At 36.4% G+C, this 14326-nt stretch overlaps 1 protein-coding gene across 3 annotated transcripts in view; it reads left to right on the top strand.

Moving 5' to 3' along the window:
- SCAF4 (SR-related CTD associated factor 4) overlaps positions 1–14326 on the top strand; it is a 62450-nt gene that overhangs the window by 19941 nt on the left and 28183 nt on the right. For all 3 annotated transcript variants that reach the window (XM_003895540.4, XM_003895541.3, XM_009202369.3), the window contains exons 2-7: positions 6037–6120; positions 6929–6973; positions 8494–8655; positions 10062–10197; positions 10522–10664; positions 11244–11420. In XM_003895540.4, coding sequence (XP_003895589.1) covers positions 6037–6120; positions 6929–6973; positions 8494–8655; positions 10062–10197; positions 10522–10664; positions 11244–11420 — 747 coding nt within the window. The remainder of the gene's footprint in view (positions 1–6036; positions 6121–6928; positions 6974–8493; positions 8656–10061; positions 10198–10521; positions 10665–11243; positions 11421–14326) is intronic.

The raw sequence follows: 14326 nt of genomic DNA, 5'->3' as shown, positions 1-14326 counted from the left end.
CAAACAAATGGGAGAATTAAACTCAGCAGAACTGGCAACAGTAGAGGGCCCATGTCTTACCTGGAAATATTTGGATGAGTCAATATTCAGAAATAGGAATTTATGAATGTATAACATGCTGGCTATTTAAAGCTGTCCCTCATGCCCTAAGATAAAATTGAGCTCTAAAACATAAAAACAGTGTATTGATCTTTAGTCTTGAGAAATTGAAATTTGATCATCTAAATAAATTATGCTGACACTTCCTCCTAAGTCACCACATTCAATATTGTAGGGTCTTTTAAAGGATCAAAAAATTGACACTATTTTAGTAATTTATATCGCCTCTAACTTGTTGCTTGGGTGGGCACATCACTTTATACCTCTGGCCACTTAATTTTTTTAATTAAAAAGTTCTTGGGTTCAACTCCATAACAATTATATGTTAGCATATTACTTTCTAGTTTGGGTCTACATTGCAATTTTTTCCCACTTAACGTAACTGTACAGTCCTTTTTATCTTTACTATCTGTACGCTATTTTTCTGGGCTAATATATTTGAAATAATTTTGTTATTGTTGGGTACTAGTTAAAAGAATTAGAGTTTTGGGAAATGGTTGATTACAGATTGAATTATGCCACTTAATTAACTTTATATCTGAGCAGACTGTTGAGCCTCAGTGCTGTCATCTGTAAAATGGAATTATAACGTCTGCCTTACCATAAAGGCTGTTACTATTTCTGTCAAAATGGACAGTGTCAGTGTGCATGCTTACCAGGAAAGTATGTCAATTTATATCCTTTATGTCAAAGTACATCAGCATAATTTCTGGATTTCTGTATCTGTCGAGTGAAGGCATTGCTGTAGGTATCAGAGAACCCTTTTGTCTCGCAAAAGGTGGAGACTGTTTGATGAATTTGAGCATTAAATAAGTCAATAAAATATTAACAGCATTCATTGAGTGTTAAAAGGTGATTTTGCACACCTCCAAATTTGAAAAATCTGTATTTGCCTGTGGTGTTTTTCTTCATAAATTGTATCAAATGCAAATGCACAGCTTGAAATTTTAAGAAAAATTTTGGTAAAGGAGAATAAAAGTAATCTGAAAAGAAACTTCTCTGGTGGGGTGGCACATGCCTGTAGTTCCAGCTGCTGGGGAGGCTGAGATGGGAGGATTACTTGAACTCCCGAGTTAAAAGAAAGAAAGAAAGAAACAGAAAGAAAGAGAGAGAGAGAACTGATGGAAACTTTATAATGCTAACAAGTAAGAAGTAAGTAAGGGTGCTCACTTATAAAAAAGCCTTGAAACATAGTCCTGTCTCCTCCTCAGCTTGCCACTTAACTAAGCTCTCAGATATTTGTTGAATTAATGAAAAAACCAAAAATGCATTTCTGCTTCCTTGCCTGCCTCTCATTCCTTAACCAGTTGGAATTTGGAATCACTTCCAAAAACTGATGTCACTTGCATTCACCTAATTGCCAAACTAAATGAACAAGATTTGCTTTGCATCCTGATGAACCTCTTGTAGCATTTGGCTATGCCAGATGTCTTTAATTTCTGGGATTCTTCTTTGTCCTGGTGTTCATTTTTGCAGGTTTTTTCTCTGCTACATTGAAATTTTTGGTATATATGTTGTTCTTCTGTTTTGTGATTTTTTTTGTTTGTTTTTTGTTTTTGTTTTCAGAGACAGAGTCTTGCTCTGTATCCTAGGCTGGAGTGCAGTGGCACCATCTTGGCTCACTGCAACTTTTGCCGCCTAAGTTCGGGATTCTCATGCCTCAGCGTCCTGAGTAGCTGGGACTACAGGCACGTGCCGCCACGCCCAATTAATTTTTGTGTTTTTAGTAGGGTTGGGGTTTCACCATGTTGGCCAGGCCAGTCTCAAACTCCTGACCTCAGGTGATCCGCCCCACCTCGGCCTCCCAAAGTGCTGGCATTACAGTTGTGAACCACTGCACCAGCCTGGTGTGTATGTTCTTGGCTCCCTTCTTACTCCAGGCTCCTTCTAACCCATGCTCATAGTTCTATAACCTTTCAGTTTCTAGCCTGGATCTCTTATACATTCAAGATTCCTTTCTCTGCCTGGATATTTAGTAGGCATCCCAAATTAAATTCAGTATGTTTCATTGTTATCCCTGAATCCAAACAGTATACAGGCAGGCACAAAGGCCTTCCTGGATTTTTTTTTCCCTATCATAGTTGATGGTCTCTGCACAAATTTAGTCTGTATGCAGCATTGTATCGGGTATGGGTATGTTTTTAGGGAGTGTGAACTTTAGAATCAGAAAATTTTAGTTCAGATCGTGGCCTAGGCATCATCTAAAACAGATGTAACCCTTTTTGAGTATTATCTCAAAACAGGTATAACAGATCTGCCTTAGTTAACATGATTAAGTAAAAAGTACAACATGTCATATCACTTAAACTCATTGCTGCCTGATAACCACTCAAATGTTGGTTTCCTCTTCTCTTTCCAAATAATATTTTCTTTTTTTTTTTTTTTTTTGAGACGGAGTCTTGCTCTGTTGCCCAGGCTGGGGTGCAGTGGCCGGATCTCAGCTCACTGCAAGCTCCGCCTCCCAGGTTTACGCCATTCTCCTACCTCAGCCTCCCGAGTAACTGGGACTACAGGCGCCCGCCAACCCGCCCGGCTAGTTTTTTTGCATTTTTTAGTAGAGACGGGGTTTCACCGTGTTAGCCAGGATGGTCTCGATCTCCTGACCTCGTGATCCGCCCGTCTCGGCCTCCCAAAGTGCTGGGATTACAGGCTTGAGCCACCGCGCCCGGCCTCCAAATAATATTTTCTTTATGGAATGTAATAATACTCTGCAACTGTCTCAGATTATGGTATCTGACGGTTCTCTTGCTGGTCTTTTGCCTGAATGATGGTTATACTGTTATGTGGTATAGTCTTTAATTTTTTAAATACATTATGATAATTTAAGTGGAGACTATGGAGTGTTTCCTTAGAAGCTACACTAGTCTGTCTTGTGTGTTCATTTAGGTGTTAATTTAGTCAGTCGCTTACTGCTGAAATGATAAAGAAGTGCTTTTTGGAGGGATTAGATGAATATTAGTTCTGGCTTAGGCTTCCTTAAAATTTACTCTTAAGCTTTCAATGACCAGAGAAGTCGTTCTTACTGTTGCTCATTTCTTTTTTTTTTTTTTTTTGACAGTTTCAGTACCAATGAGTCTTTATTTATTCATTGTATTTTCCCAGGGAAAGGAGAAGGGAAGGGAAAACAGTGAGTTTGTATGTTACAAAATCATTAGAAAATGGGAAAGGAAGTACCTGGTTCAGCAAAATCAACCATCAAATAGATGCCCACCCCCCCAGTGATGGGGAAACCAGTGCCCAGTGGGCCTCAGTCTCCTACAGTTCAGGAATGAGGAGAAGGGATCAGGAAGAGAACAGACAGGTAAAGGCTTTCTTACCCACCCTCCGCATAGAGATTTCACACAAAGCTTTGATTTGTAGCAGTAAACAGGGAGTCACATTTGTTCGTCTCCTATAAAATAATCTTGTGGCTACTTTGACATAAGTTTCTTGTACCTGCATGAAAGTTCCAGGCTGCCTTGGATACACATTTAGATTCCTTTTCTTGGCCTCCTGACCATCCTGACCCTCTTGACTTTATACAGGGAAAGGCCCTTTATTGCTTCTACTTTATTATTAAAGATTTAATCTATCCAAAATATAGTAGTGTCTGAAGTGTTTGGCATGAATCACATTAAGAAGTGGTCTTGGCTCAGGTGGTTGAGAACAAGGAAGAGAGGGTTCCTAGTTTCTTCAGGATTTTTGCAGAAATCATTTAAGAGTTGTGGAGACAACCCAAGAATTAAGTGTGTGTGGGCGTGTTCATTCTTAAAACCCATGGGGTTTTTTTGTTTGTTTTTTGGTTTTTGGTTTTTTTTGCATGCCCTTTCACTGTGTTAAGGTATAGAAAATAGAGCAATAATAAGCAACTGTCTTAATAGATTTTATAACATAGAATATACCTTTTATAAATGTATGCTACATATTTATGAATCATGCAGTGTTGATTTTTTAAGAATTTGTATTTAAGTTGAAATATGTTAAATCGTTTCTTGCTGGTTTATATAATTTTAAGGATTTACTATTTCTTTTCTTTTCTTTTCTTTTTCTTTTTTTTTTTTTTTAAAAAAGACAAAGAGTCTCACTCTGTCGCCCAGCCTGGAGTGCAGTGGCGCAATCATGGCTTATTGCAACCTCCTCCTGGGTTCAAGCGGGTCTCCTGCCTCAGCCTCCCAAGTAGCTGGGACTACAGGCGCCTGCCACCATTTTGTATTTATAGTAGAGAGGGGGTTTCGCCCTGTTGGCCTGGCTGGTCTCAAACTCCTGTCATCAGGTGAGCCACTGCACCTGGCCTTACTATTTCTTTTCTAATTGCCTTTCAGTTAGCATTTTATTCTCAAAGAGAATTTTTTTATTACATGGGTAAATGAAGTAATACAATGAAGAATCACAACCTTATTTAGAGAATCCTTTTATTAAAATGAATTCCTGTGTTCATATCTTAGTGTTTTCTCCATTTTCTGTATCTTATGGAAAATTATATTATTTTCTGCTTAAGTAGTTATCTGGTTTTTTATTGATTATATTTGGCATTCCATACCTTTTCTAAAATTGTTACTGATGTCTAGTTTTGAAAAGGTGTGAAAACTGTCTGAATTTTTAGGATACACTGCTAGGTGGGGCTGTTCACTCTGAGAAAACACTCGTGTTTTAGGCTAGCCTCTTAGCTAGTGGTCTGGTAAAAGTTCATACCCTAGGGCTCCATATTTGGAATATTGACATAAATTGAAAGAATGGAAATGTGATTCGTATGAGTTTCATAATGTTAGGAATCTCTGAAACTTCACAATATCTTTTGGAAGTCCCAGGTAAGTGTATGCTTATGGTTAAACCAAACAAAAACAATAAGAAGCTAGATATGTTTCTTAATGTCAGGATTTTATCTTTATAACCCTCTATGGACTCTCTTTATGTTTTGGTTGGATTTAGCCCTTTGGGAGAAGTATGTGGTTAAGTCTCATGGAAGCACCTGATGGCTGTAGATTTACTGTTGTGAGATTTGTTAAATTTGGTTTTTATTTGTTTGTGCTTTTTGGAAACAAAATCTTGCTGTGTTGCCCAGGCTGGAGTGCAGTGACGCAGTCTTGGCTCACTGCAACCTCCACCTCCTGAGTAGCTGGGATTACAGGTGCATGCCACCACAGCCGGCTAATTTTTGTATATTTAGTAGAGACATTATAGGATATAAAAAGTAACTCCCCCATCTGTGGAATGTTAAGCGGACATCCAAGACAGTCAAAGCCTCCCGTAATACAACATCCCACACTCTTCTGGTTGTACCAAAAAATAACCAGTGAATGATTTTACCTCTTTAAAAAAAAAAAAGCATTTATACATAAAAAGTGGGATGAAGGGACCACTGATAAGACATGGTATGTACTGAGTAGAGTTGGCTTCTTTCTCTGGCGTCATCAGAGGCTGGACTCTCGTTGGTTTTAGTTTCTCCATTTTCTGCAGGTAAATCTTTAGTTTCTTGGTTAGTCACTTGAGCCTGTTTTCTCGTTGCTCCCCCTCCCTTTCCCTTTTGTTTGCACTTTTTTGTCTAAGGATTTATCCTTCTCTGCTACCGTTTTTCAGCTTCATTTCCTCTTTGGCAGGAACAGGTTTAGCTGACAGCCATGCCAATTGCCTCTTGGGCTGTTTCTTCCCTACCCCTTCACCACCCCTTTGGCAAAGCTGACCTTCTTCTTGGGTATCATGGCAGTGGGGAGGGTGTGTGTTGGGTGCCTGCACACCAAGAGCCTTCGCAAAGCTGGGCTGCCTGGCCACCGAAGCTCTTCCTGCTGCCCTGGCTGCTAAGACCTCCCTCCCCACCCACCCCATTTGTATTTTCCAAGTGGTGATGCAGATATGTAGGAAAGGTGGTTATTTACTAGCCAAATAGTTAAACTTTATGTTTCAAAAGATTTTTTAAAGTGTTGTTTTGTGTTTATTTTTTTTTTTTTTTTGTCTTTTAAGCTCTTTTCGCTTATGGATATGAAACCTCCCATCTCTAGAGCCAAGATGATTCTCATCACTAAAGCTGCTATTAAAGCTATTAAGGTAATGACAAAATAAATCAATTTGAGAAATGTTTTTGAAATTTTGAAAATATTTTTTACTTTTAAACATGAGAAGTCAACTTGTGAATTAGTTCAGGCCTAAGTCAAAGAGCTCTAACCAGCCTTTGCTTAAGGTACATGATAAGCATACATTTGCATTGTAACGTATTGTTTCAAAGCAGTTTGGTTTTTGGCAGGGATGGGGGGCAGAGTCTCACTGTGTCGCCCAGGCTGGAATGCAATGGTGGGATCTCGGCTCACTGCAACTTCCCCCTCCCTGGTTCAAGTGATTCTCATGCCTGAGCCACCCAAGTAACTGGGATTACAGGTGTGCGCCACCATGCCCAGCGTCAAAGCAGTTTTTTAAAATTTTCACATATTCCTTATCATAAAGCAACTATTTAGCGTCGTTTTTATTTAAAGAGAAAAAATTCAAGCTCCATGAAATGAAATGTCTTACCCAATATCACACTTTAAAATGTGACTTGTTTTAGAAACTACATTGTTTAGCTCTAATCCATTGGTTTTGTCGCATAAGGTTGCCGAATATTCTGCTTCATGAAGGTTTTTTGTTTTAAAATTTAAGAAAAAGGACCTTCTGTTTGGGGAATTTTTGTAGTTTTCTGTTTTTAGTTTTTCTCTGATTTGTTTTTTAAGATTTTTTTAAATTTTTGATTATGTGTTTCTCATGGTTCATTCAGTATTGATAATATTTAAATTGTATAGATTTCAGAGTTTTAAGTATTTTCTAATTATAGGAAATGCAGAAATATGTAAACTGAACAGTAATTTTCTCTTAATTCTTTCAGCTTTATAAGCATGTAGTTCAAATAGTAGAAAAGTTCATCAAAAAGGTAACTATCTCTCATTATTACCTCATTTTAGTTACAATATGATTTGTAATTGACTTCGTAAATTTTAACCTGGATGCTTGTTTCTAAAGCCACTTCATAAAAATGTAGTCACTAGAGGTTCTTTTTAATCACTAGAAGTTTATAAAAACAAATTTTTAGCAGTACCATTAATTGGTACTTCACTTACTATGAACTTAGCACTCAGCTCACAGCAGTTTCTTATGTGTTGGTCATGACCCTTCCCTAAACCTGAAGTGCTTACTCTACCCCTTGCCCTGACTGCTATTGATGTTTAGGCGTTTAACTCAGCTTTGAGTATTTCAAATGAAATTACTTTGTAAAGTTTTCCCAGTTTTTCCCTTTTCCCATCAGAATAAAATTTTCAGTTCAGTTGTCTGTTGTTTTACAACTGTGTGATTAGCATACATCTGTCTCAGTAGAAAATAGAGAACAGAGACTTAGTTCTTAACCCCTGACCTGGAGCAATGACATGTAGTACCTACTAATCAGTGTTTATAAAAATGTCTCTAATCCATGGCCCTTGTATACTGGCTTAGGTATAAAAGTTAAAGCTCCAACAGGCAAAAAAAAAAAAAAAAAAAAAAAAAAGGTTAGTAAACGCTTTGCATAGTAGTACATCAAAGTACAAATAAATAAAGTGAAAAAAATTACCTAGAGGCACTATCACCAAATTACTGCAATAGTTATTAATACATTTGGATTTATTTTTTATTTATGTACATGTACATTTATAAAAGTAAAAATGGATATAATACTGGTTGTTAGCCTGCTTTTCCCACAGAGTTTATCATAAACATTTGCAAAATACTCCTCTCTGCGATTGTTACCATGATGCACGCAGCCATTTTCTGAGTTGTTTCACCTAATTTTTTTTTTTTTTTTTGGCCATAAATTCCTAGATGTAGAATTGGTGAATTAAATAAGACTTTGCTTTTATTGCTAAATTGTCTTCCATAAAGGGTTATACCTGTTTCCACTACCACCAGAAATATATATAGGTGTCTATTTCTCTGCTTTTCTCTGCTGTTGTCAGTTTGGTTAGCCAAAAACAACCTCTCCTTTTTAATTTTTATTTGGTACTGTACTTTAATAGAATTAAAATTGATACATTTAAAAATGTTTTGTTAATTTTGAAAGGTAAAAATTACCTTTTTGAGCAGGATGAATTGTAGAGATTATCATAATAGGTGAATTTGTATGGAACTGGCTTAAGGATTGGTAAAGTAATGTCGATTTTGGTACATTGGGTGTAGGGAAGCAGAGAAATCAAAGAAGAGTAAAACCTTGGGGGTCAATAATATCAAGAGAATAATGGTAGTTCCGTATAGACATGGGCAGTTTGACAAGGTAGCCATTTGGAGAGCTGAAGCATTCAAGTAGTTTTTTTAAAAAAGCAACCTTTGGATGGATATAGAAAAGTTTCATAAATGTGAAAATAATGGGTGTCAAAATTGTGACTTTGCTTTTTCTGTACTGATTTTACATCTTTATCCTTGCAGTGTAAACCAGAATACAAGGTTCCAGGATTATATGTAATTGACTCAATTGTGCGACAGTCTCGTCATCAGTTTGGAACTGATAAAGATGTTTTTGGGCCAAGATTCTCTAAAAACATAACCGCCACATTCCAATATTTATATCTTTGTCCATCTGAAGATAAGGTATAGTTAATTTTTAAACTAAAACTTGTATTCTTTTTTAAAAAATATTATTTTAAATGTATATTAGATATTTGGAGCCTACTGTATTTACTAGATAAGATTTTCGTATAGCGATGTCTGTGAGGTTGAAACAAAACACAGTTTTTTCTTCAATAGTCATTTCATATTTATCTGTTTTCTTATGAGTGCTTCAGGATTATCAGTCATACTGTTGAAATATGACAGGAACAAAATTTATAGAATCAAAGAGTGTAATAGTGGTTGCCAGGGACCAGGGGTAAGGGAAACATTAGGAGCTGCTAATCAGTGGTTTGACATTTCAGTTAAGCAAGATGAATAGGTTGTAGAGATCTGTTGAACAACCTTGTACCTATAGTTAACAGTTCTGTATTGTACACTTAAAATGTGCTAAGTGAGTGGATCTCAGTTAAGTGTTCTTACCACAGTAAAGTAAAATTTTTTAAAAATAACACAAAAGGAACATCATCTTTAAAGAAGGTATCATTGGAAAGATGTGCTTGTGTAGTTGAGTGAGGAAGAAATTGTGCAGTAGAAAAAGACAGCTATCATCTGATTGTTGGTTATTCCAGAAAGAAAGGTCCAATAACTGATGTTCTTCCCCAACATATAGAGATGCTAATGCTTAAGTGGTATTCATTAGCAATCAGACTACAGTATTTAATTCCTTATATATACAGTTGGCTTTATAACATACTATATAAAAGTAGAAAAACATTACAGATATAGTAGCTGACTATAAGTAGGTGGGGGAATTATACTAGTAAACATACTCAGAATAATGAAGAACAGAGACATTTACAATAAACAGCATATAAATTTGAGTGTCATAGATGCTGTTTTTATATTCTTGGAAGAATGCTGTTATGGGAAAAATACACCCAAAACCAAGATGATTCCTTAAGTAAAAATAAAAGTTGTGCCCGTGAATAACATCTTCTCTGGATCTCCTTCATATTTACTTGGCCACGTAATTTAAATTTTGATTACAGGCCAGTTTCTTAAATATTTTAGCTGTTATAATTACTCTCAAGAAATTCTCCTTCATTTACTTCTTTAAGATAGCTTTTTTTTTTTTTTTGGTCAGTGATAGAGTTTCTTTGTAACCATAAGTAAAATAAAATGAAAATGTCAAATAATACATTTCTTTTTATTGTCTGGGTCTGTAGTCCCTCTCTGTTCCTTACTCTAGATGATATCACTGAAGAAAGACTAATTAGAGTAGTTTAACCAAGTTGTATTTCTGATTTTTTTTCACCTGTTTATGAAACACACATAGTATGGAAATATTAGCCTAGGGGGTTTTCCTCTTTTTTTTTTTTTGTAAGAGTATAATAGGTTATTTATGCCAATATTTATTGTATATTTGTGTTCCCCATGCATAACAGAGTAAAATAGTTCGTGTGCTGAACCTTTGGCAAAAAAATGGAGTGTTCAAAATTGAAATTATTCAGCCTCTTTTGGACATGGCAGCGGGAACTAGTAATGCAGCCCCAGTAGCAGAAAGTGTTACCAATAATGAAGGTATGGTCAAATGTATCTGTGAGCTCACACAATGGCTTAATTTTTTGCACATGAAACAGTCAGAGTTTATCTGTATTGATGGAATTTTTCTATAAGAAGGAAACTTGAGTTTACATCTTGGAAGGTACGATTTTCTTTCCATAATTCCTATTTATAATAAAGGTCTACTTTTCTGGTAGTTGTTACAGTATAAACTCTAGTGCCACAATCTATATATTTTATACTGTGTTAAATTGGATAAAATGTTATTTTAGCGAAGAAGCTTAATTAGGAAAACTCGCAGATTAACTTGTTTTTAGGTCTTAATGCCCTTTTCTCTTTTAGGCTCACCTCCACCTCCAGTAAAAGTTTCTTCTGAACCTCCCGCACAAGCCACTCCAAACTCCGTCCCAACTGTACCACAGTTGCCCAGCTCTGATGCTTTTGCTGCTGTGGCTCAGCTGTTTCAGACAACTCAAGGCCAACAGGTAAATTGTCTACTCAAAGGTGAAATTGTTTGCAGGACTAGGTACTGTTGTCACTTCTTGTTTTCTGTTCTTCATTAATAAGCACATTCAAAGGAGAAAATACATCTGCTTTTCAACTAGAAAAGCCTTCACGGGAAGTAATGTAGGAGTAATAGGGAAAATGTAGAAGTGATAAACAAGGCAACAACACACGACTTTAGAACTGCTAAGTGGCTCATGTTGCTCACAATTCTAGCATTTCTGATAGATTTCAAAATTATTTGTAACGGAGAGGATTTTTCCATTTTTCTAGAAAACTTATGCTTACCTTGTTCACAATTTAGTGTATTTTCTTTTCTCTTTGACCATCATCTTGTATCATTGACATTGTCAGCATACATTTTTAACCTTAAGCAATGCCCATTGTATCTCTGTATATTCATTCACAACAAATTTAACCATTAGTAAAAGGATTTTTTCCCAATTTATTCTGTGCCTGTGCTACTTTGAATCACCTTTAAGACTTTTTTTTATTAAATTAACTTTTGATAGTATGATTATACTTTGTTCTGTGATTTATTGGTTTTCCCATTCTTTAAGCTTCAGCAGATCCTTCAGACTTTTCAACAGCCTCCAAAACCACAGTCTCCTGCCCTTGACAATGCTGTGATGGCTCAGGTTCAGGCTATCACAGCTCAGTTAAAGACAACTCCTACACAACCATCTGAACAAAAAGCTGCTTTCCCCCCACCTGAACAGAAAACTGCATTTGACAAGGTATATTTCTCTCACATAACCCACTCCACCATTTATATCACTCAACTTGTATTATGGAAGTTATCCCTTCTGTGGATTGTGCATTATGTTGTTTTGTAATTTGAGAGATTTTCCCCCTCAACATCAAAACATCGATTATTTTCCCTGGTTTTAAATGTGATGTGTGCTCACTGCAAAAATTTCCAGGGTTTGAAGCTGAATTTGCTAGTGTAAAATGAAAAAAGTTAAAAAAAAAAAAATTAGGGAGTAAAGGAAACAGAAAATTCTTCATTAACCCCAGTACTTGGGGATTACTGTGTAACATTTTGCCTTATATCTTTTCAGAATTAATTTCCTACAGATACATGCTTTTCTTTAATTGATTATAATACATACCCACTTGTTTTGGTGTTAATACTCTTATATCTTTTTTGTTGTTGTTAACGTTAATAGTGGATTTAGATCTACATTTTTACTGAATGCATGTAATACATAATATTCCACTACACGAGCACATTATAGTTCAGCCATTCCACTACTAATAGACATTCAAATTGCTTTCAGTTTTTTGCTGTTAAAAACCCAGACAGCCAAGTGTGGTGACTCATGCCTATAGTCCCAACACTTTGGGAGGTCGAGAAGGGAGGATCTCATGAGCCCAGGAGTTTGAGACCAGCCTGGGCAACATAGTGAGACCCCATCTGTGTTTATTTTTAATATATATGTGTGTGTATTAATAATGTATGGGTATTTTTAATATATAAAAATGTATAAAATATATTATTTTTAATATGTGTGTGTGCATGCATTTTAACTTAGTTACCATATGTATAATATGAGGGTTTGGGAACCAGCTGGGCGCATGGTCTCATCTGTAGCCCTAGCCACTCAGGATGCTGAGGTGGGAGGATTGCTTGGCCCCAGGAATTCAAAGCTGCAGTAAGCCATGATTGTGCCACTAGCCTGGGCAACAGAATGAGATCCTGTCTTTAAAAAACAAGCAACAACAAAAAAGAGGATTTGAGTTAGGTCATTGTCTTTCAGCTGCTCTATTGGGCCTGTGGTTTCTTAGGCGTCTTTAAGAAGTTGTCACTAAGGATATGGATATGCTGAACAGCTTAGAGTTTCTCATTGAAATTTAACCCTAACAGCTTCACTCTTGTCTGTTTTATTTGGTTTATGACTTTGTAAAACATCATTTGACATTTCAGTTTTCACTGCAAAAAAACTCAAAAGTTTGAAAATCAGGACTGATGCCTTTGGTTTCATCATCTTTAAAATTTCTGAGTCTTTCCAACATCCTAACTATAAAAACAGAAGGACTTTATTGCCAATAGTCTAAATTAAAAATGTGCGTAGTAAGTAACAGTTTTCTTTCTTTTCTTTTTTTTTTTTTTTTTTTTTTTTTGAGACGGAGTCTCGCTGTGTCTCCCAGGCTGGAGTGCAGTGGCATGATCTCAGCTCACTGCAAGCTCCGCCTCCCGGGTTCATGCCATTCTCCCGCCTCAGCCTCCCGAGTAGCTGGGACTACAGGCGCCCGCTACCACGCCCGGCTAGTTTTTTGTATTTTTAGTAGAGACGGGGTTTCACCATGTTAGCCAGGATAGTCTTGATCTCCTGACCTCGTGATCCACCCGCCTCAGCCTCCCAAAGTGCTGGGATTACAGGCTTGAGCCACCGCACCCGGCCTAACAGTTTTCATTATATCTTAGTGATTTATGAGTGATGACTGATTAAACAAAAGTTGGATAAATTTTTTTGAGTAAAAAAGAAATATATACGTGTATGAAAAAAAAAAACCAGGTAATACAGAAAGTTATAAAATAAGGGAAGAATTCCACACTGTAGATTTGAACAGATTTGTTTGTGTATATTCTTACATACCTGTTTGCATGCGCATATGAACATAAATTCATATATTTGGTTTTATTAGTTTTTTGTTTTATGTTGTGATTAGGAAAACTCATTTGTATTAAAAAAGAATTCTGTATTCTAGTAAGGTTTTTTTTTTTATGATTGTCTGTTTAGTCCCTCTGGAATCTGTTTTAGAATATGATTCAAGATAGTTAAACCTTTATATTTTTGAAAATAGCCAGTTCTCCCTCACTACTTTTTTATACACTAAATTCCCATATGTTTCTGTGTCTCACCTCTGGACACTGTTCTGTCCCACTAATATATTTGTTTATTTCTGCATCATCATTATTCTTGTAACAGACTGTCTTTCATTTCCTGGTGTCCCATCTCTCCCCCTCCCACTTAACTGTTTTTCAAACTCTCCCTCATACTTTTTCCAACTTTATTCATTTATCATGAAGTGTATTAGTCAGGAGTTCCAGGGAAACAAAACCAGTAATTGTATCTACATCTGCATCTGTCTGTCTAGATTGTTGAATGAAAGATAGGTTTGCCTTACGAAACTGGCTCACGCAATTGTAGGGGCTAGCAATTTTGAAATTTGTAGGGCAGGTCTGCAGGCTGGAAATTCAGGAGGCGTTAACATTGTAGGCCTGAGTGTGAATTTGCAGGATAGCAGACTGAAAACTCAGGCCAGGGTTTCTCTGTTGCACTGTTGAGGATAATTCCTTCTACCTCAGTTCTTATTTTTAATGCCTTCAACTGATTGATTGAGGCCCACTCATTATCGAGAGTAGTCTGCTTTACTCGGAGTCTACTGATTTAAATGTTACTCTCATCTAAAAAACACCTTCACAGCAACATCTAGGTTAGTGTTGGACGATACACTGAGCACTACATAACTTAGGTTGACACAAAATTAACCATCACAGCATACTTTTCCAGATAAACTGGAAAACTCTATACATTTCTATGTCGGTGTATAGAATTCCTTTGAATTTATAGGTAAATTTAGGAAAAGCCATGATAGTGAGCATCTTTCTCTTATTAATGTGAATTCTAATTGCTCT

The sequence above is a fragment of the Papio anubis genome, chromosome 4 (assembly GCF_008728515.1).
Source record: "Papio anubis isolate 15944 chromosome 4, Panubis1.0, whole genome shotgun sequence".
Taxonomy (NCBI): Eukaryota; Metazoa; Chordata; class Mammalia; order Primates; family Cercopithecidae; genus Papio; species Papio anubis.
Note: the sequence above shows the minus strand (reverse complement) of the source record. Positions and strands in the feature narration are given on the sequence as shown.